At 47.5% G+C, this 22737-nt stretch overlaps 1 protein-coding gene across 1 annotated transcript in view; it reads right to left on the bottom strand.

Moving 5' to 3' along the window:
* LOC133343022 (amyloid beta precursor protein binding family B member 2-like) overlaps window positions 1-22737 on the bottom strand; it is a 58028-nt gene that overhangs the window by 26379 nt on the left and 8912 nt on the right. Inside the window, 3 exon segments of the mRNA XM_061552452.1 lie at window positions 3929-4790; window positions 4792-5009; window positions 6446-6585. Coding sequence (XP_061408436.1) covers window positions 3929-4790; window positions 4792-5009; window positions 6446-6494 — 1129 coding nt within the window. The 5' untranslated portion in view covers window positions 6495-6585.

Here is a 22737-nt window from a genome sequence, read left to right as displayed (position 1 = left end):
TGTAGGATTTGAGATACGTCGGCGGGAAAAAGAGGCACACTTCCGCGATTGATGACGCAAGATCGTTAAATGTCCACGTTACAACTGATGGTGTAATTGCCTGTAGTGATTGCCTGTTGTGATTAGAGAACAGTTGGAGGACCCAAACTTGCTCAATGGCAAGTACACTCGCCACAAATCGAAACAGCACCCATATACTTTCATTTTGTGAATGTAAATTACATACGTAAATATATATTTTAACAAAAAACACAAAATTACATGCAATATTAGTGTAAAATAAAAGGTCACTTCAGAGTGAGTAATCTCAGTTTCATAAGTTTTTTACATTTATTTCCCACAAACATACCTACTGGACACATCACTGCAGCTCTATGAAGATATGCTCAGTAAGTTTTAAAGATAAATCTATCAGATTTGCAATAAGAAAAAAAACCTGCATTACATGTTTTTTTCATCCCTGGGTGCAAATGCCCACTTGCCATGTACTGGATTACTCACTTCATAACACATTTCATTGCCAAATCTTATTTAAAAAACTATGAAATGCCAGACAGTTGTTTCTATGGAAACGTAAAAGAAAAAAATCCGAGAGCAAATGTAAAGAAACATGAAGGGTGAAACAAGGCACCGAATTCTATGGCAACGACACTCGTACCTTCTTTGTCTAAAATGATGACGGCCAGGATGAAGTCCTTGCCGTACATGATTGCCAGCGCAAGATGCTGCCACGCACCAGGCCACGATCCGATGCCACACAGACTCGCCCCCCAAGAGCTCGCCCGCTCTCCGCAGCAGTTTGCCTTTACAGCTGGGTGGTGGTGGCGGTGGCGGCGACGGGCGGCGCCATTTTACCTTCCCGCTGGAGATTCACGGCTCCCACCCGGACACCGTGAGGGCGGGGAGGAGGCTGCGCACGAGCATCAGGCACTGCCAGGTCGATGCGTCGTGCTGCGTGTCTGACGGCCGTGACTGCGGCACACTACGGCATTTAGCTCATCGAATAACCCCGCACCCCCGATTAAGCCAATTCCACCTGACAGCGAAGGCTGTTCATCAAACTGTGCGGCAAAAGCGCTAATCGCAGTGCCTTCCCACCGCTGCGGCTCGCCAAAACAAAATTGCATCCCTCGGCCGTTAAAAAGGGTGACGCAGAGATATTTTTCGTAGGAACGGTGACTCGCTTGGTTATTGGACGGAATATTAAACGTTAACATCTGCGGAAACACTGCTCTTCGACCGTCCCATATCCCACTGGCTTTGACGCTAGGGCAATCTTTACGCGAGTGATTTGCAGTTTTGTACTTTGGGACACCGTTCAAGAGCTGCGGCCTGCTGCAAATGTAATGTAAAGCTGTCGGGAGCCCGTGCATTTCCATCACAGATGAAAATCTCTCAGGTATGACGCTGCGTCCCTAAGTTCAGATGTAAACCACCACGAGCCATTTGAGCTCTGCTTAATATCCATTAGGCACGCTACCACCACCACTCAGCTTGATGCGCTCGTTAGTGAGGCACTGCTGGCGCGTGCAACATAGATCCACACGTGTCGCGCATCCCCCATTGTGTCAACGAAATCCAGTGGCTCCAACCCACTTTGATAAATTAGGTCCTATTCCGACGTGAATGCCAATAATCTAGGCTCAATTTAACCAAACAAAAATTCTGGCCACACTTGAGAGCACTGGCTAAAGGCAAAGAGTAGCGCACTGCTTCGCAGTTGAAAAATGCTCCGATGATGCATTTCTCCAGTGTGAAAATTGACAGCTTTAATGGGGCGTGAATGCAGGACAGTGCGGCACGCGTGGCATTTGTCCGTTACCCTCCAGGTCAGGAATAACAACCTCCCCCCTAATTCTGCGCCAAGCTTTTGTCGTCTAAGCGTGGCATCTCTCCTGCAGGTATAGTCACCCGCTTGCACGGGGCGAACGGATGCCACTTTCAGCGGTTTCTGCTGAAAGGGCCTAAAACAGGTACGTGTGGGAAATTACTCGGCAGCAATGTCTTTGAGCAAAAGCGCGCGGGGAATTTACTGTGACCGCTTCGTTGATTCAATCCGAAAGCTAAACCTTCCACCCCCGACCCGTCGTTACGATCGCCAAAAAACATTTCAGTTCACTCTATCTGTCTTACCCACAATCACGGAATATGACATTCGATGACAGCTGGTATTAACACAGGAGAGTGTGCTGCAAAGCCCCACAAACCACGCCGTGAGTATGGTCGAAGGGAAACAAGACTGCACAGGCAGCGCACCGGGTGGGGAATGTAAAAATCACCCAGTACAAAACGGTCCTACTCTCCGGCAAATAAACACACCGATGAGCAATTAATTATTACACGAGCAAAATGTCAAGATTCTTAACTTGGGATTACTGATTTTTTTCCTAAATTCGTTTTTTAACGCAGGTGGATCCACAGACAGGCCCACCCACGACAGTTCATGGCTCTCTATGTGCATGTGTGTGTGTGCGTAGTGTAGCGGTTAGCGCACTGCGCTACGAACCTGACGACCCGAGTTCAATTTCAGTTCACGGCCATGTGACAATTATCTGAACCGGTCCTGGACCTGCCCTAGGTCGACTCAGCCTCAAATGAGTACCTGGTACAGGGCGTAAAAACATCGCCACTAGGGAGACAAAGGCGGCTGGGCGTAGGTGCTGGTCACCCACCCCCTCGTGTGCCATTCTGGCCTTCATAGGTGCTTTCTAACAGCAATTGCCCCACCAGTCTGTTAAGGCTATACAGGGCATCTTTGTCTTTGTGCGTGCACGTAATTGTGTGGGTGGAGTGGTGGGGTGGTGGTTAGCGCACTGTGCTAAGAATCCAACAACATAAGAATGATACTTGGCTGTGGCCAACATCAGTGGCGCCTGATCTTAACCTGTCAACTCAGCCCTAATTTATCAGGTAGGTTTGGTGTGTAAAGATGGGAAGACAAAGGTGGCCAGGCGTGGTGCTAGACACGCCACCGCATCGTGTCACGCCACCCATTCGTGCGCCATGGTGCTCGCTAACAGCACTTGCCCAAAAAGCCTGTATAGACAACACGGGGGATCTTTATCTTTGTATCTGTGTGCGCACATACATGTGTTTGTATGCCCATACCGCCTGCTCCCTGAAAAGTCGGTCTACCAATCAGGTCATTGCAAATCTGCAGCGGCAATCTGCACGGCGCCACGTGCTTCCAAACAACCCCGGTGATAGCATCTCATCGTACAGGTGGGCCGTGCGGTGGGAGGCGGCAGGCCCGGCATTACATGTCGGTCACAAATGCCCGACTACAATCATGCTCCTGGAGAAAGTTAAAAGCCGAAGATAAAAGGAGTGGGTAAGTCAAACAAACAAAAAAGACAACTTTATAGCTGTAGCCATCAAAGGTGAAATTTTAAGTAAAAAAGCAAATAAAATGACACCGGTATGTTAGAGTCACCACCATAAAAGTAAACATGTTGTAAAAAATCATATGAATTCTCAGAGCCACCTGCTTTACTTTGAATTCTATATGCTTTTAGAATGTATTTCACCAACCATCAATGTGCAATGGGGGGAAGGGGGTGGCCCAGGTAAAACAAATAGAAGGATAATATAAATCTACTTGTTTTGTATGAGGGCAATAACATAGAATATGGCTTTTATCTTAAAGGAATCAGTTTACTTGCTAACATGTTTATGTTCCCACAGACACCGCGTTTGTGATCACCGACTAGTGAGGGGCAGCTCAACATAGAACCAGCGCGACTGTTAAAATATTTAATCAACATGCTCGCAAGCTCTAATAATTCCCACCGTGGCTAATTGAGAGTTAACTTCGTGTCTATTTCATGTGCGAGGGTAACTTCATTTGGCTCTCTAAACCTCGTCTATTGCCACTGAATGAATCCCGAGAACCCTGCGACGCCCACCGCCCCCCCCCCCACACACTGACCGGAGTCCTCGGGCGAGGTGTACGAGGCGCTCTCCTGCGACAGCGTGGTCCAGCTCGAGTCCTCGTCGCTCATCGCCGTGTTCCTCATCCCAAAGAACATGCGCCCGCGCAATGCCCTGCCCCCGTCCTCGTCCCCCTGCTCCGCCTCGTCCGCCGGCGCCTGCAGCTCCGACAGCGCGTCCGCCGCTGCCTTGGGCCGCTCCGTCGCGGAGCTCGGCGACTCGGACGCCGAGGGGGAAGGGTCCGCGCGGGCCGTGGTGCCGTCGCGCGGGCCTTCGGTCTTGCCGCTCAAGTCTCCGTTTAGCAGCAGGGTTCCCTTGCCGGTGAAGGCCGACTCGAGGTCTGCGTAGTAGCCGAGGAAGCTTTTATTCTTTTTCATCTGCGATGCGGAGACAGTGGCGGGCGCCTCGTCCTCCTGTCCGTCGCTGGTCTCCTTGCCCTCCGCTTTCTCCAGCCCGACGTTACCGTTGTTGTTGCCCGGACAGTTGTCGTTGCGGTTGGGGTCTCGTGTGGCGGGAGCCTGGCCGCCAAGCTGCTCGTAGCCGCGGTTAAGTTCGGCATTCGCGTCGGCGTTGCGGGGTGGGCCGTCGCGGCCCGCGTCGTGAGCCGGCGGCTGCGTGCCCTGGCCCAGCTCGGCCGCCTTGCGCAGTCGGTTCTCTCCGTTCTTCAGCAGTTTCGCGTTGGCGTTGTGCACGTCCGCGCCGCTGGCTCCGAGGGCGGCGCTCTCGCTGTGCCGGCGCGCGAGCCCGCCGCCAACCGGCACGGCGAGCACGGAGCCCCGGCCCTCGGCGTCGTCGCCCTCCGCCCCGCCCCCGAGGCCCGTGGCGGACTGCAGGCCCATGGCGGACTGCAGGCCCATGGCAGGACTGCAGGCTGGTGGCGGCGTACGCCTTGCGGCTCTTGGGTGGGGTGGTGCCGCTGCCGTCGGAGCGCCGCATGTCGGCGTTGAGTAGCTCGTTGTGCGACGTGCGCAGCCGCAGGGAGGACGGCGGCTGGGCTGGGCCGGCCTGGCCGCTCGCCGCTTCCAGTGGCCCAATGGCCTGCCCGACCGTGGCCGGCATCGCTCCGAATGTGGAATCGACTGCAATTGAAACACAAGCAGCGATGGGATCGTTCTCCCTGCAGTGTCATGTATATTCCAGGCACATTCTGCATGTGTGCGCACATATATATGAATGAATGAGTCAGGTAAAGGGCTGTGAAAGGGCTACAATATTGCACCACACATGGATGAATTTATCTGAACAGTCATCTTTGTGTTGTGTCCTAAATTTATAAAGGTCATTATTTAATTACAGCCAGGTAGGCGAGCCGGCACCATCAATTGCCCAAGCTCTGTGGTCCTCCGTATACTAAGATGTTTTCAGTCAATTAATGGGTGTTTCTACACGTGGGAGGAAACCGGAGCAACCATAAAAGCCCACGTGTGCGAGGGAGCAACACTACATCCCATACAGAAGGGACAGATGGAGACTTGTCCGCACTTCACTGTACTGCCTTCTCCTGGCAAATCAGGGTATGACACCTTCATGCCCATGGGATGGAAGTTTCACAGAATGTGTGTGATGGTGCTGGATTGATTACAGGCACGCACAAGGTGGTGGTGGTATATGGTACTTCAAAACAAGCATGTACTCATCTGTTGAACGGACGTAATGATTCACGTTGTTTTTAATGAAAATAAAATCTCATTAAGAACAATATACTCATTACTTCAACATGCGATTGACAATGGGATCTCAAATGTTAGAGAAAACCACTAAATCTTCATGCGTACTTCGCATTAGCCATGGGCGAACTCAAAAAGTTAAACAGAAATACGAAAACAAATTGTAAAAATCGTTAAAAACATGAACATAAATGGCTTACATGCAAACCTGAGGTAGGGGGGATGGGGAAGCTGTGAGGAGCTGTGCAGATAATCTCTGGGTAAGGCTTAGGGACAATCTGTAAGAAGACGAAATCAACCCAAAGGATGAAACCACAAATTAAAACTCAACAAAAAATACGGACCACGGGCACAGCACGGAAATGGATGGGGGGGGGGGGGGGCAGGCCATTAAAGATAGCAAAAACAAAATGTGGCAAGCAATTGAAATGGAAGCATGCAAGTTAATGCCCTGCGGTAAAAACACTCGCCCAAAAACAACGGGAAAATATATGTAAACATAATAAATGTATGAAAACAGCTAATATTCACATACCATTTGCTTCCCAGAGAAGCGATATAAATTCAAGTAAGGGAATGGATTGATAATAAATGTAGTCGAACAATGCATTTAAAATTATTACTATACCTAACGTACAGCTGTTTACTAGAACACAGCTGGCTCCATATTTTTATATATTCATAATGAAGCAATTTTGTTCATGCCGAGGTGGCGCTAAACAAGACAGATGTGCCAAACATGGCCCTCGCCCGAGACAAGTCATCCCCGCGTTCACTCACTCGTCCGTTTAATGCACGTTACGCCCGACCCGTCGAGGTGTGTGTGCTTGGCGATGCGTTTTGCTTACGGGAAGCACCGGGCTGTGCAACTGCGTTTGCGGGATATCGCCTGCCCATCCCTGGCCAGTTTAATTCATTCCCCCGTATGGACGCGCTGTGTGGCTGGCGGCAGGTACAGGATCAGCCCGACCTCTCAGGAGTTGCTTCCCTGTGGAGACAAAGCACATGCACGCACACGCACGCATATCACATCACATACCTGTCCCGCTTTGTGAAAGCATTTTGTCTCCATGCGCTCTCGCCTGGTAATAAATAAAATGTTGCGTTCGTAGGCTGCCATGATAGTACCATTCGCTGTTATGGCGGGTATACACAGCCTGTTTGGTACAAAAACAATTATACATGAGAGGACACTGATGGGTTTAAATAGGACATGTCAGTTGACAAGCAGGATAGCCTTGTAAACGAGATGCTCCATATTGAGGGGTATTACAAGTTCAACATTTTAAAGAATAAACATTTTAAAAAGTAAGGGGTTACTACGGTCAATGGTATTGCCACACATTTTCAATGCTTTTACTACATTATGCTCTGCAAAAGTTATACAATTGATATTCGTATAGGGTCAGTCCATGTCAATTCAATCACTGCAGGAAAATGTTTTGATCTGACCTCTTCCACGTTTTATGACGGATTTTAGTGCTAGATATGTAAATGTTTTACTAAGTATCACGTCTCTAGGTCAAACGGCTTTAATGTAAGAGGTCACCAAGCATTTGTCCAGAAAAGGCTATCAGGTAGGACCAATGACTAAAGTGTGAAATACTTTTTTTCATTTTAATGCTACAGTAAAAAGTAAACTATTGCTGACAGCTATCATCGTGCTCAAATATCCTATCTCCCCCACCCCCCAACATTTAATATCAAACCATTTTGAGCTTTGACTTTGAAATGTTCACCTTAGACCTCACACCGACTGCCAGTCCCAACATAGATGACCAATATCAAGGTTGTATACTGAAGTTCAAACGGCCTCTAAGTGTGCACGGAAAATCATCCTGCAATCCTGATGACATTAACTCAATACATTGTCTCTAGAAGGTTTCATGGGTAATAAATACATTATTCATTTCATTTGAGTAGGCAGGCAGCGGCATTGGGACAAATATGGAATTTGGAGGTGAGGGATTTCAAGAAGCCAAAGAATTGAGAATCATGGTAGTCTAAATGGGATATGAATTAATGAATGGATGAGCATCTCAGCAGCAGCTGGAGTGAGGAAGTGGTGGATGTGGGATTTGTTGCACAGATGGAGGTACGAGGCCCTGCGGAGTTGACATATAGCAGAGGATATTATGTTTCATGATCTAAATGCATCCACATTTTAGGTGCGCGTTTCGGTGACAATGGAAATTACAAAAATATAATTATTACATAGTTGCTCCCAAGCTCACCCTCATCGTAAGTCCCACCCATTAGCTCCTTTGACACAAATTGTCACACTGGCCCCTCTGTGGCTCATAGTCAGCTCCCAGACAATCTGCCTATCTGGTGAGTGCTACCGTATTGGATTCACTCCACTTACAATTCCTGTACCATAATACATAGGACACAAACAGATGCTGTACAATGTGTACAGCTGTTTCGTTGCAACTAACTGATGGCCAATATAAGGCTGTCAGAATAAGGTCGTATTTGCATGTGCACATTTAGAGAGCACAGTCAGAATTTAAACAGAGTTCACAAGATTAAAATAAATGCTTAAAAATGTTCAACACGGGTTTCTCTGTGGATAACAACACTGCCACACTAACAGTGTGCACAAAAGACCCATAACATTACACTCCTGACATTTGCAAGGGAACAAAAATCGTGGAACAGAAAGCCTGGAGTACAATGAAATTACAGAAGAAGGAAAAAAAACCCGTGACAAAAATGGAATGCGTCTCCTATAACAGGCCGACAGATCAAACATTTACTCAGCCCGGCGCTTGGGTAACTGCACAAGGCATGCTAGACGATCTGTTCGGGGGCTTTTAAAACGTCACATCAGTGAGCTGAACGAACCATTCAAGCACACAATACGAGCAAAGTCACGGCACCAGACCTCAAGAGCAGATCCGAGAAGCGGCCCGTGACGACTCGTTAACCGGCACCGCGAAGGCAGTCGGTGAGATATTCAGTGATGCTGTTTAAGGGCAGCGCGGCGCGAGAGGGTTAACGGTTTACGGTTTAGCCCAAAGCCGTGGGGCACAACACATTCCTAACATGTTTCCCAAAACCATGGTGCCGTGCAAATGGCAGGGCAGTGCACGTCACTTGACAGAGATGCCTTTTTTTGTTTATATTGTATGACGCTCTCTAGGCTGTGTCTCCCCACCCACAACTCACGACCCCCACTGGCAACGCAACTTTGCCTTGTTGACGTCCCTTTCTTGCTTCTCATTCTTCCACACAAAAGCGATGACGACGTCAGGCCGAGAGTTTGCCCTTCTACTCACGTCATGCATGCGCACGCAGCGCTAATGGCGCGGCACGGTTCGAGCGAGCTGTCCTGGACCTCGGTTCTTCTGGTGGGGGCCACTGGACGAGGCGGGCTGGCGCAATCCCAACGCTTCTCCGTGCGGCAAGAAAACCGGAGTGAGATGGCAAGGAGGTCTCACATCTCCCTGCCGTCGGCCAGCGGTGTCGCGCAATCAATCGCTATTCCGGGGTTTGTGAGATGCCCATTGTCCACCTCCTCCGCTTCTAACTTCCACCCCCCACCCTCTTCAATGTCCATCTGTCCTCCCATCTGCTGTCTATTACCATGGACAGGAAGAAACTCTCACACCCTGCCGGCACCCCCCACTGGCCAGCAGCATTATGCCGCGCCGCGACAGGTCAGACAAATCCATCGCAATGCAACTCCCTCCCCCGCCCCACTGCCTCAGCCAGATTTCTAGACATGAAAGTCACTTTCATTTCCAGTGCAGGAATCTAAGCTCTCACTGAAGCTGGTGTGAACGTCAGCCTGCATTTTATAATTAGGGTGCGCTGTTCTCACAGGATCAATTTAATTTAGAAATCTTGCACAGTTTAACAATTTTTCTCTTTTCTGCATCTAACCCGAAATGGTGAAAGTTATTTAATCCGTTCCCCTGAGCCTCTATTCTGCAGCTGCCATGCACGCACCCCGGTGAGAGGTGGGCGCCAGGCTCCCTCATCTCCCCGCTTCGTTAATCCTCACCACCACCACCGTTTTTGTGTGCTTCGGTCAGTTATCATGTTCGCAGGATGCCACCACCTTCGACAGTGAGAAATTAAGGAGCGTGCAACAACACTGAGTCAGGCATAGACGTGCATTCCATCGGACGCATGCGTCATGGTCCCCGAGCTGCACATAAGCATGCCAAGGCTGTCTGAAAGATAAGGTTTCTTCCCTTTGGAAGAAGTCAAAAGATTACGTGAAATTTAAAAAAAAACGCTCATTTGAAAGGAAGGTGCGCGCAAAAAAAACAAGTCACTATGACTCACAAAGGAGGCAGAGCAATTTTCTCATGCAACATTAAACACCGACCACACTATATCGTGCAGAAGACTTTTCTACGAGCCTCTTATTTCATTATTTGTGCTATTAAGATTTTTTTTTGCCCCCCTCCCCGCCAGCCTCCCCAAGCGCACGTACCAGTTTTATACCCGACAAAACGTGGTGTTGAAAAGGCCGCTCGAAAAATCGTACGACGCCGCACGGACCGGGGGCTCGCGCAACCCCGGCTAAACGAGCGGCGACATTTTAACGCAATGCGAGACCTCCAACCACTGCTGCGCCACGCGGACGAGCACACACAGCGGACCAAGAGACGCCTCCGGACGCGAGACGAAGGCGCAGGCGATGGCGTGGCGCTATGCGCGCCGTCTCCTCGGGATGTTTCTCCCCGCAACGATATCGAGTCAATCATTATCCTGCAGTAGGCCAACGGCTCCTGCGAGGTGGGAATTGGGAGGCAGCGGCAGGCTCGTTTTGTCGGGAGCTTGTAGTTGCCGGGCTCTTTCTCCGCAGGGATATTTTACGACACGGCCCGCCTCGCACGATTTCGCGTCCGAAGCAACGATATAACGTTGGCGACCAGGGAAACGACTCGCTGTGAGCGAGTACCATTATAGGGTGGGTGTAGGTACGCTTAAAACGTCCGTTCCAACGGACTGCCAGGAAATATTATTCTATGCTGGAGACTTCTCGGGCAAACCAATGCTCGCTCCCAAATTACAATATCAACATGATGCTCCAGCGAGTCTCTCAAACACTCTCTCGCTGATCAAGACAAATGTTCAAAGTGGCCGTTAACACCTTCAACCAAAAACGTGTAAGCATTGAGCAACACCTGCCGCCTCCCACCCCAAATAAAGGCAGTAAAATAAATTCCCTCCTCTACCCTTTACAATTTCTCTTCAACGCCAAAGATATGATTCTGTAACGGCAGGTTAAATGTCCAGCTGAATAAGGTGGTTTTGCTGAAAACCAGCTTAACCCTTTGGAATGGTCTCATGTCAGAAACCATGCAGACTGCCCCATTAAGCTGCTGTGCAAACACTCACTGGAGGAGGACGATTGAATCTGTACAAAAATGCAGCACTCCTGTTAATATTCTCTTAAAGTCACCCATACAGAAACCACGATGGCAACAACTGACCCGTGTCCCCAGGATTCTGTGCAAAACTGAAATAATTTTATTTTCCTTACACATGATCTCCATAACGGGAACCCAAATGGAGATCTGGGTAACCTTAATTAATTTTATAGTAATCTATGCAGTGTAATTCTCAGCATCTATCATGGAGTACCTTTCAACTGCTCACATTGTCTCACCAAATGATCAATTTTCTTCCTCTTCCCTTTTTCCCCTTTTTAATTACGAATGCGGCAATTGACGCACAAGAAATGCCACTTGTTAGCAAACGCGCATTTCCCGAGCCGCACCCATAACTCCGTGTATCCTGTGCAGTGGGGACTATGGTCAAGTTCTAACGGAACAGCCTCAATAATATTAATAACAGCAAGGATATATTTTTTTTTATTACAATATGGAACGCCTTTAACCGAATGAGAGGTGTTTACGTGAAAGCGCTCGGCATCGCGGCGCTCAGGAAGCGCAGCTGCCGCGCACTGTACCTGCATGCCCACTCGTGCTCTAGGGGGGTGAAAGGTTATGGCAACATCGCCCGGAGCCAAAGCATGCTAGCAGCGCTGCACGCAAGCATTCCTCTCTCGTGGGAGACGTGCCTTCCTGCGCGTGCGCCTGCCCGTCCGCCGTCTGCTCGCCCGCCCGCCCCTTGCCGCGCATACGGTATCCATGGAGAGGACCTGGCCCTCCCGGGGGGCGCGACGGGTGAACGGGCGACACAACTGCGCCACTGCCACCACGATCCCCCCAACCCCCTCGGGCGCTCGAGACCCTGGGGCTCGAGTGTGAAGTACATGGGGGCTAGGACGACACCGGCTGCACGATTCTTAAACTGTCGTTCCGTGTGACAGGTTTCGTGGCATGTACAGCCAAACAAGTGAAAGGGATGTTCCACAGACCGTCGGAGCAGCAGAGGAGAAAGTGTGATCTCCGTGAATATGGGAGTCAGGAGGTGGTTGACAGCAATGGTGGGATATTTTCAGAGTAAAGAAATTAATTGGGAAGGTTATCAATTTTTTTTACAATATTTACAAAGACGATGAAATGCCAACATTTTTGCATATGACGTTCAATGTTATTGCAATGTAAAATGCACATTTACATAATAATTTGTAGTACCTACGTAGAACTTGAAGCAATTTTTTTTAAGCCATCCAGAAATAAAACTAACAACAAAAAAATCTATACATGTTTTGAAAGCAACATTTTACCAAAGGTATTCATATCGTCAGACGTGCCAAAAATGAGACACTTCATCAAAGTAATATGACAGGCTGTCAGCCAACGGGCGATGTGCCGGTAGAGACTAAGACCGTGTGTGCGCTACACTTGGAAGTCCATTGCTATTATGGCAGAAAACCCTCATTACCATCCCCCCTTGCTGGTGCAAAAAAACAACCATCCAAATCTTCTCTCGATAAACCCCATTGGCTTCTGACCTGCCCTTCTTGCCGCTATCTACGCTACCCGACCAACGCAATTATTTCAACCTTCACACCCTTATACATGTATTTTTTTTTTTTACCCGGCTATCTTTGTGACCACAATAAGCACCCCAAGTCAAATGCTCTATCTGGTGAGAAAGAAAGCCTGTCTGCACATGCACGGTTGCCAAACGGATAGTCGATGCTGCATAAACTCCCCACGCGTTCAGACAATTAGGTTGCTGCAAGTCTTATGAAATAGGGCTTTTACAGCATTATTTTTGCTGTCATTTTCAGCACCGTGTATATTTTTAGTTCCACTACCTTCGCAAGTCAAAGATCATTTTTCAAATGTAGCAATAGAGAGCCTCGAAATGTAAAAATATGAAAAGAACATTATTTTTGGGTACGAGTTCAGATTTTTTAAAAGATATTTCAATAGGAAAACAACATTTCTTTTCCCACCAGAGCTTTGGTTGAAAAGATCCTTTCAGCAACACGGGAATTCGACCCCGGTTCTCATTAGGAGCCAGGCAATATTGCGCTGGATGGGCAAGGCAGACCTTTGACCCCCAAATTCTGCGCTGCGTCGAGTAAACGAAGCGCTCTGTGCAACAGCCAGCAGAGGCTCGTTTACAGATTTATAACCAAACAAATGTGAGCCTATCCCTGCGGCCTCGCCCAGGAAACCGACTGGTGCACGGTCACGCGGGAGGGGAGGGGGAAAAAAAGGCCAATCTGCTTGCATCAAACGGCCGGCTCGAAAAATAAATGGACACTGCGAGCATTCACTGGGCGCCACACAAACATGCGCGCGCACGCCCACAGGCAGGGCGGCAATGCCGCTCGCTTAATTCAATATTCGATTTCAAGTCGACTGGAGGGGGCCTATTAGTTATTAAAGGTTACCACACGGTAACGAAAGTCACGGCTGCGCGCAAGCAGATCCGTGCGCCACTGTGTAGCGAGCGTGAGAGAAGCAAATGGATTTCTAAAAGTTGTACATTTTCAAAACAATGTAAATAGTTTTTCCTACTTTGCTGGCTATGTGGTATTCATCACTAAAACATAACTTCCAGCCCATTGGACAAAGGCCTCCCCACGCCATGTTTGTGTGACCATACTTCACCACGCTGGTCAGTGCGGATAAGTGAAGGTAAACGTTCAGCATGTACAAAAATCTAATTCCACTCAACTTAATCAGTGCATCGAAATGTTTCCCCCACACCACTAAACCAGACCTGCCCAGCCAAGACGAGCTCGCGCCCCGCGTTACTCAACCTGTGGTTTAGGAAATGTTTGCTTGTCCAGAGGAGTTCTGCAGCCCATCTGCCAACAGCTGTTTGCCGCCAGCACATATGCGAGAACATCCTGTCAGAGCAGTGCGCTCCCCAACTACTGCATAATCCTTTCATAGACTTGGATCCGTTTGTCCAGAAAGACGCATTCAGCCCTTATTTTGTCAATCCAATCCTGGATGATGCCCTCCCTATGTCGTGCAAGTCGTGGGGCTTATTTGACCATACTTCCACACACTGGTCAGTGCAGGTTAGTGAATGTGACGAACATGGATACATTTGCATAGAAGTACAGTAAAATCATGTATTTATTGCACTGCCCTCTGCTGCCAACCATGTAGCCAAGCAGCAGTCTATAACAACTCGTTTTTGCATGGTGGTTACCCTTCCTAGCACTATCCAGTCTCAACCTACCTTAGCATCTGGAGTTCGATGAGATCGGGCGCATTCCTTGAGGCCAGTGCTAACGGGGTCCCCACAGTGTCAATGTCAGTTATCTCCATATACGGAGCTCCCAGAGAGAGCGAAGACTGACGATTTTACAATACTGCACTGATGAATCCTAATGAGGACAAAACTTATCGTGTATTTTTCTCACAGCTGCCTGATGGGATGGCCATAATTTCTCAAATCTTTGAGTCGATGGTCTAATCGACATGTCCACACATTCAGATATTCAGAGATGGTGGTCTGGATAAGACTGATGGCTGTCCATGCAACGCACAACATTGCATCTGTTGTTAAATATCTCTATACTACAGGAGGCACAACCACCGTGAGGTCAGCAAATGATAGACCTGCAATGATTCACCACACCCATGACTATTCCATGGATTGTCGTGATTTAGGGTTGCGACTGAAATCAAGAACAGATTTATTTTTTACATTGAGGTGAGTGTAGCAGCCTCTAGTGTGGTTGCAGGAGTCATGTCAACCCATTGCATATCGCGTATACGAAACAAAACACATTGATTTTTTACACGTACCATTTGATGCACGTATCATGAATCGATGCTCCGTTGCACCCACCCTGGATAGGATATCTCATACAGGTACAACCAAAGTGCCTCCATAAATACTCAATCACTGTCAACTTATCATCGAATGCGTGCCACTGGTGGGACGATGCAAGCCCTGCTTAATGCCTGTCTGTTGTTTTTAATTGGGGATTTTCTCAAGGTCAGCCTAAGCCTGCCTTGTTTTCTCAAATTATACGCAAGTAAGCGCTTTCCATCTGCCCTGCTCGGGGTCTCGTTCCGACCGGACCCTCGGGACGCTAGCGGTGTTAACATCGCTCCAACATTGAACTTGTGAATTGCGTTTCTGCCACTTTAAAGAAGAACAAAGCCAAAAACACAAAAAGCTGTTATATCAACGATACCTGCATGGGCTGCGTGTCACGAGCTGTCCGTCACATATCTGAAGTCTCATTAAGTGAGAAAAACAAGGAATTCAAATTACAGTCGAGCACATCATTGTAGCACTTGAGTAACGTCACAGTGGTGCAGCAGTAACGTGACTTAGATCATACTGGTACGTAATTTAATTTTTTTTACATGAACAAAGATTTGAATTCATGTCGGATAGCCTGGGACACAGCCTAGGTTGTGGGTCTACAAGAGCCGTTTCATTTTTGGGTTGCGTGCTCTGTGAACACTACAGGACCCAGTCACATGAAGCCACATGCATGCACAGTTGTTTTCATCACCGAGGTTGTGAATGCCCAGTGTGTACAGCTTCACGTGGTGCTTCCCATCGCACGCTTGATTCACTATGCATTTCTTGGTCTAATTTATCCATGGTTTTTTACTAGAAAAAAACAAATTTACTTCAATATTTTGGCTATTGTTGGCGCCAGTGGATTTCACAAGAGCAGCTTGCAAGCGGCCTTGTGGGGGTGACTGAGTGAGACACAAGATTTGCACAGCAAAACCACACGGCTGAGAGAGATTGCAAGGCTGTCGATTGGCTGGTGTGCTGCCTGGCATTACATGGCCTTAGGAGCACAATGATTATACTTGTCAAAGAACAAAATTAAAACCTTTCATTTTCTATCCCTTGCCTCGACTATTTCACAGGAAGGGTAATTTGTATGTCTGTCAGCTGCACAGATCTTTGGTCAGTGTCAGACACTAATAAAGTGTGAGTGATTAAAGCCCATACATTAAACATCAAGCCACTCTGAGCGCATCTTTGGCGGTATCAGCATTCCAGGCCGACCGATATTACATTTCACCTGCAACCATCGCCCATAATCAATAGGGCCTCCTGTCGGGCGGCAGAGTTGAATGTGACCAGGCACATTTGCATTGATTGCAATGTTATACAATCCTAAGCCAGCCAGGATAAATTGCGCATGCATTTATTGCGGACACAGAATCCTCACGGAGGGGTCATTTCAGGAGCTCTATTTCGTGAACGTAACCGCAAATGATCATGCAAATTTTTCCCCATCTCTGTTTAATGTCGTGTCGAGAACGTATTACTTTAAGTAACAAGTCATATCGTTCGTAGGATCTGTTTGACGACGGTACTTATCATTCGCAAGGTTAAAATAATCTAAAACCCTTCAAAGGCTTATATTAGGCGCTCAAGGAGCCCACCTTTTACTACTGCAAGTGCTATTAAAAGCTACCATAGCAGACAGGAAGGCCAGCAGAATACCAATTGAAGCACATTATGCACAGAACACAGACAACAAGCCCAATTAGCGATGGCAATAAAAACCCAGGCTGGAGCGGCTGCCAGGAAATGCTGCGGCTGATCACGATGCAAAAACACGAGCAGACAAGCTGCCATATAAACCGATATTCCACAGCTGCAAAATGGGACAATGCAGCACAGCAACCTTATAGAATACCGTTGTTATGAATGCTGCAAGTGAGACAGCGTTTAACTGTTGTATAGCGCACATCTGCTAAATCACTATAATCCGACTACATTGTTGCATCTGTGCCAACATGCTCGCTACGAAGGGACAGGATTAGGCATCGCCATTCACAAACATTCACCCGCAAAACTGTCCGAGGATTCCCAGCGAGCATGCGTGCATCTGGGAGGTGGGTGAAGGTGGGGGGTGGCCTGCGGTTTGTACGTGTACAAGCACAAACATTTGTCAATCCACTGCTGGATAACGGCCTTGCCATATTGTGCCGGTCATGGGAGTCATTTGACCAAACTCTATCACAAGGCTAGTCAGTGCGGGTTGGTGAAGGTTGGGAGCATAGACACTGAATCATGGTCCCATACAACAATGAATTTTGCTGCACTGTTCTTTGCTGACAACAAAGCACCACAGCAGCCTATAACACCTGTTTTTTTAGATGGTGGTTGCCCATCCAAGCACTATCCAGTATCAACACTGCTTATCTTTCGAGATTTTTATGAGATCGGGTGCGTCCCGTCCGGTTTGATCAGATGCCGTGCGGATCGTACTCCATAAAACCAATGTACCCACAACAAAAAACAAATCTATTTTAATGGCAGTTCATTCCAGCAATGCTTGCATTATAAATAATATCTAAGTGAAAAAAAATCGATAAAAGCTCACAAGGTGAAAAAAACCTCATCACAAATCTCCAAATATAAAACGGTATTTGCTAAATTACATTATCGCACTACAGACTTCTCAGCATGCAGATGTCTTTTTGGCATCCGTCTTTTCCAGCAACTGCGGCAATTCGGCAATCAATTCTGCGAGCAGCCACACAGGGATACAAGTAAAGGCGTTGTGCTTTTGTATGCCAGAAACAGCAGCAAACGGGTGACCTAGACCTGAGCGGATCACTCATTAAGCACGCCACGCAGTGAGTTATATAGTCATCATCAACCACCAGGATAAATCCACTGCGAGAGCTTGGATGGCTGCACCAAATTCCACCGAGTTGAATGCCTTTTCATCGTCTACAAAGTCTAGGCATAGTAGTAATTGATATTCGTTAGTCTTTCCCAGAATCTGACCGAGAGTATTATGTGGTCAATGGTAGAAAGAAACTTTTCCAAAAGCCATCCTTGTTTTCGTGGACGTTTGGTTGGCCTTAAACATTTCCATTATTCTGTTTCACATAACCTGCATGAACCATGAATACAATTGTGATTAGGATGTTTAATGTAAGTGCATAACATACAGTTGAAGTTGGCAGGAAGCGAGGAGAAGGACCGATTTTCACCGGGCAGACGAACAGACAAACTCGGTCTAATCCCCCCCCCCCCCCGCATCTCTCTTCACCTGCAGGACCCAAAAAATACCACAGCCCAGCTCGGGAATGTGAGCAAGGTGAAGGAATGGGGGGTTGTGGGTAACAGGCTGGTGGTGGGGGGGGCTTCCATGTGCACCATAAACAGGCACATGGGTGCCACACTGTGTCCCTGCCTGGGTCAATAGCAAGCATGCACTCAAACCCAACGTGAGAAGGTCTTGGACGCATCTGGGCCCGGCATTTGCTGCATTCCAATCTATCTCGCTGGTTCCATCATCATTCATTAACTGTGCGTCGGCGATTTTTTTTTACTTTCATGCAATACCCCGCTGTTTGTTAGCATTGCCCTAGATTATTAAGATTAATGCTAAGTGGACACTTTTTGAGTAACATTGCCACAACCCAGATGAGGAGTTTTCCCCGCTTTCAATCAGCGATGCAGTCCCCCTGCTTGAGTGAATTGACAGAGTTGACACTGCGTGAATTGTAATCCGCTGTGGCTGTGTCCATTCTGCATTAATGCCGATGGGCCGTAATCAGGGCATACCGTGAACTGGGATTGTGCCAAAAGAAATGGGCTTAAACCAACCCAAATTTAATTATTCCACTATGATACAATGGTAATTTGGTCAATTTAGACCTTAACTTGAAAGAAAATTAACAAATGTTAAGTCTTGCGTGTGTATTTTTTCTTGTCGAAATGTTACAGATCACCACATGTAGCTCAAAAACCTTTGAGCCGACTGCGAATCACTATTGCTGTGCACGGGCACGCATTCACGACGCACCCCCCGACACACAACACACCAACGCTACCCCTTATTTCTAGGCGCAATAATCGCTCCTTCTAAACACAATGCAGCAAGTCCTCTCAAAGTAAGTGCTGCTACTGCATCACCACTTGCTTATCCTCATCTCAAACCCGTGATTCCTCAGTGTGCGTTTCCAGATCTCCACGATTCAGCCGAGCGGGGCAACACACAGACATCTCTTCTCGCTGTGACCCATGTGTCAGATAAACAGCGGTAAGCCTCTGTGAAATACCCTCGAAAGTGGGTTTTCTGCATGCCATCTACATACCTATTGGTGCTGTCAAAGCCTCCCATTCACTGCCCATGCAAACACGTGTCCCATACAACTCAGTGGGGCTCGGCTCACAACAAATCAGCTCCCCAACTTGCCGTTACGCAAAGCACCTCGGGACACTCGTCGGGGAAAAAAATAAGTGTGGAAAAATTGGCAGAAAAAAATACGTTTGCTTATAACTGGAATGGGAGCTGAGATCCTTCAGTTCTGCACAATGGTTCGCCTAAAAATGTAAATAAAGAAATGTTTTTCAGCCGTGTTTATGCATACTTGGCACTGCTGGGAAAACAGTCCCCATGAGGTGCTAAGTGCTCTCAGACTGCTTACTTTAAAGTGCACCATCACCCGACTCACACAGGCGAATCAAGGCGTATAACACGGGTGGCTAATCTGCAAGCAAATTTCCTGGAGATATGTTTACATTCATTCAACATTTCTTAAAGTGAAAAACTCCTTAACACCATTTTATTTATTCATTCCAAACTTATTAAAGTGAAAAACTTTTTAACACCATCTTCTAACATTCCATGTGGACAAACCCATTTGAGGTCACATCCAACTTGCTTGCGATGTGGTTTTTTTTCGGTGTGCAATTACTGCAGGAATCCAGGGGAGGAAACACTGCGATATCAATTGCATTCCCTGGATGCTTTTACAAAGATTGCATTTTTTTTACCAAAAATGTATTATCATGAGAGTGAAACTGCTCTATCCAATGCTCCTATTATTCACATTCTCAACAACTCTACAGAATTCTCTATTATCTGTAGATTAATTCTTCCCATCGTCGGCATTTTTTCACGGTTTAGTCGCTCAGAAGTTGTCTCGCAGAAGGGTGAAATTCATCCTCATACCTACATCTTCTTGCAGATAAGGGAGCTATCAGAAAGTGGTGGAAAATCCATCCAATTAGCGGTGTTCATCTGCCTGGACATCAAGAGTAATTCCCATGGACAAACACGGATGATAATAAAATACAATTCTGTACAAGCTATTTGTCAATCCACTGCAAAATGAAGGCTTCCCCATGCCGTGAGGCCTGTGGGGGGTTGTCTGACCACACAAGACCATACGATCTGTTAATAGCACCACCCATCCCCACCACACAGTAAGCAAGGAGTGGTTTCACTGTAATCAAGGAAAACATGAAATTGTCTCTCCATGCGCCACTTATCATTGGTGGCCCTAAGCCACGAGTGAAATTTTCACATTTTTAAAACAGGGGTCAAGACAGCCTTCCTAGGAAGCAGCACTTGTAATGATCGCAGGAGGAATGATATACCGAGTCTACTCCCGACCTCTATGTGAACTCAGAACCTCCCAACTGTGAGTTAAGCCAGTATCCCACAGTGGCACCTGGCTGATTGTAGATGTACACACACACACAATCACTCCACATAAATAACTTCCACAGAGCTAACTGTGCACCCATTATTTTCAAAGGCACGGTGATGCCTTCTGACGGGCACTGCCACATCCTACGAGCGGCTGTCAGGGGCCAGTGTTCTGTGGGAAGTCTCACCCGTGAAAAGGGCAAGTGAGTTGAGATGGCCGGGTAAAAGGCCCGAGTCCCTGTTTGACTTTTAAGAGATCCAGACAGGCACAGACAGGAACGCAGACGCACACAATCGGACGGTATAGCGGTGCTTGTTATTGCTACCACGACCGCAATTGTTGCTCAAAAAATGTATATAAATAAGTGGAATAAAAGCGGCATTTTTATCCAATTGAGTGGCAGGCGCACTCCCTGCTGCAAGCTCACGGGGAGCACTAATGAGATTCTTCATAGTCTGTTCTACATGAAAGTGCAGCTTTAGCCTGGGACCATGGCCCACACAATATCGCACTTTTAAGAGCGCATTTGAACATCAGCATAAGATGCTTTTGCGAAAGCAATTCAGATTGATTTCTTTATGGCTTAACCACAAAAAAAATTACAAGAAAACGTAAAATAATTAAATAACCCTAAAGCAACCTGCCCCATTTTAGTCAGCAATTAGCAGCAACGCTAGGACACAGCATTGAAAATATTTTGTAATGCCAAGTCCACTCTGCTATTGCGCACACACGCGTAAATGTGTCTCAACAAAACGGGAAAGGGGACAAGCGAGGTAGGCAGTGGAAGGGGCATTTGAGGCTGTGCTTGCCTTCCAGTGCTCCAATTGGCAGTGTTCAAAATTTGCTGCAGTGGAAATAAATACCACATGATGCATCAAGTACACACACGCTGTAAAAATATATCGATTGATGGTCATCAATCATCCAAGAAGACCGAATGCTATCGCATTGGGCGGAGCTGTGGTGGAGCGGTTCATGCAATGAACTACGAACCCGGTGACCCAAGTTCGATACCAAGCCACGGCTGACTTCAGTGGCAATTGAACCAGGTTACGCTCCCCCCCTCTCCAACGCACACGGACCAGCACGGTAGTTTAACAACCTCCATGACTGAGACGGTGTGAGGTCTTCATCCAGCAATGGATTGACAGCAGCTGTATACATATACACATGTGTGAATATATCATATTGATCCCCATTCATACAATAACGCAATGCAATCAAATGCCTCTCAAGATCACAAAGCGGTAGACTTCATGTTACACTTGTTTTGCTATGCGAGTGGATTTTTTTGTTCAAGGGCAGAGTGTAAACAAGGTGCATAAGCAACATAGCCATTGCAGCGGCCTTTCCAGGGTGGCTTCGATACCACTTCAACAGCGATCGGACATCTGAATCGTGACATCCTCTCGACATTACAGGCTGAAGAGCACGGTTCAATTCGGGGCTGGCAAGTCAAGTGTCGCGCCAGTGGCCATTCGACATTTAAAAGAATTTCAACTATTCTGCAACTCAGACTCAGGGTTACGGGAGACATTGACAGACACAAGCGCTACGCCCTAACCTTTGTAATTATTAGTAAACAGCACGTTCTGAAAACGTAACAAACACAAATATCCTATTTAGAAACGCAGCAACTGCACTGTTGAAAAGCACAGCTGGAACACTGACGCGCACTTGACGCATCAGGCACTGACCTGATTCACTGCTACGACATTGGGAGTTAGACATTTGACAAATATCATTGTGTCTGACCACCGCACCGCACAGCTACCCATCAGCGGCACAAACACACACCCACCCCCACACTCCAGCCAAATGGCCTTGCCGGCCAAAACATACTTTGTGCCTAATCTCTAACTCAACTATTGGCAGTGTCAGCCACCGTGTATTGGGTCAAGTTAATATAATAAATAATAATGCCTGTGCAGCCTCTTTGTGAATCCACTGCTGGATGAAGGCCTCTCCACGCCGTGTCGGTCACAGGGGTTTGTTTGTTGTTTGGCCAAACCGATACCCACCAAGCTTCTGTTCCAGAAATTTCGTCAATGCGCTTGGGAGCGTTTGTGAAATTTCCGCAGGCTTGTTGTTATTGCCGCATGAAACACGCAACTCCTGTCCCCAGAGCTTGCACTCTCCACCTACGGGCTCCTTACCTCGGTGAAATACGGATGCTGCAGGCCACCCTGGTACATGTGGTTAGTGAATCTGTAGAGCAAGGGTACCATGGTTTGGCTCTAGTTTAAGGCATTTCCCCCAGAACAATGCGTGCCTTTATGTATTCACGCACATGTAAATTGTGGCCCTCACTGGTGTCCCAGACATACATTTTTTAGTGATACCAAAGGCCA

This window comes from Lethenteron reissneri, chromosome 16 (assembly GCF_015708825.2).
Source record: "Lethenteron reissneri isolate LAM-NWPU_2019-01 chromosome 16, ASM1570882v1, whole genome shotgun sequence".
NCBI classification, from domain to species: domain Eukaryota; kingdom Metazoa; phylum Chordata; class Hyperoartia; order Petromyzontiformes; family Petromyzontidae; genus Lethenteron; species Lethenteron reissneri.
Note: the sequence above shows the minus strand (reverse complement) of the source record. Positions and strands in the feature narration are given on the sequence as shown.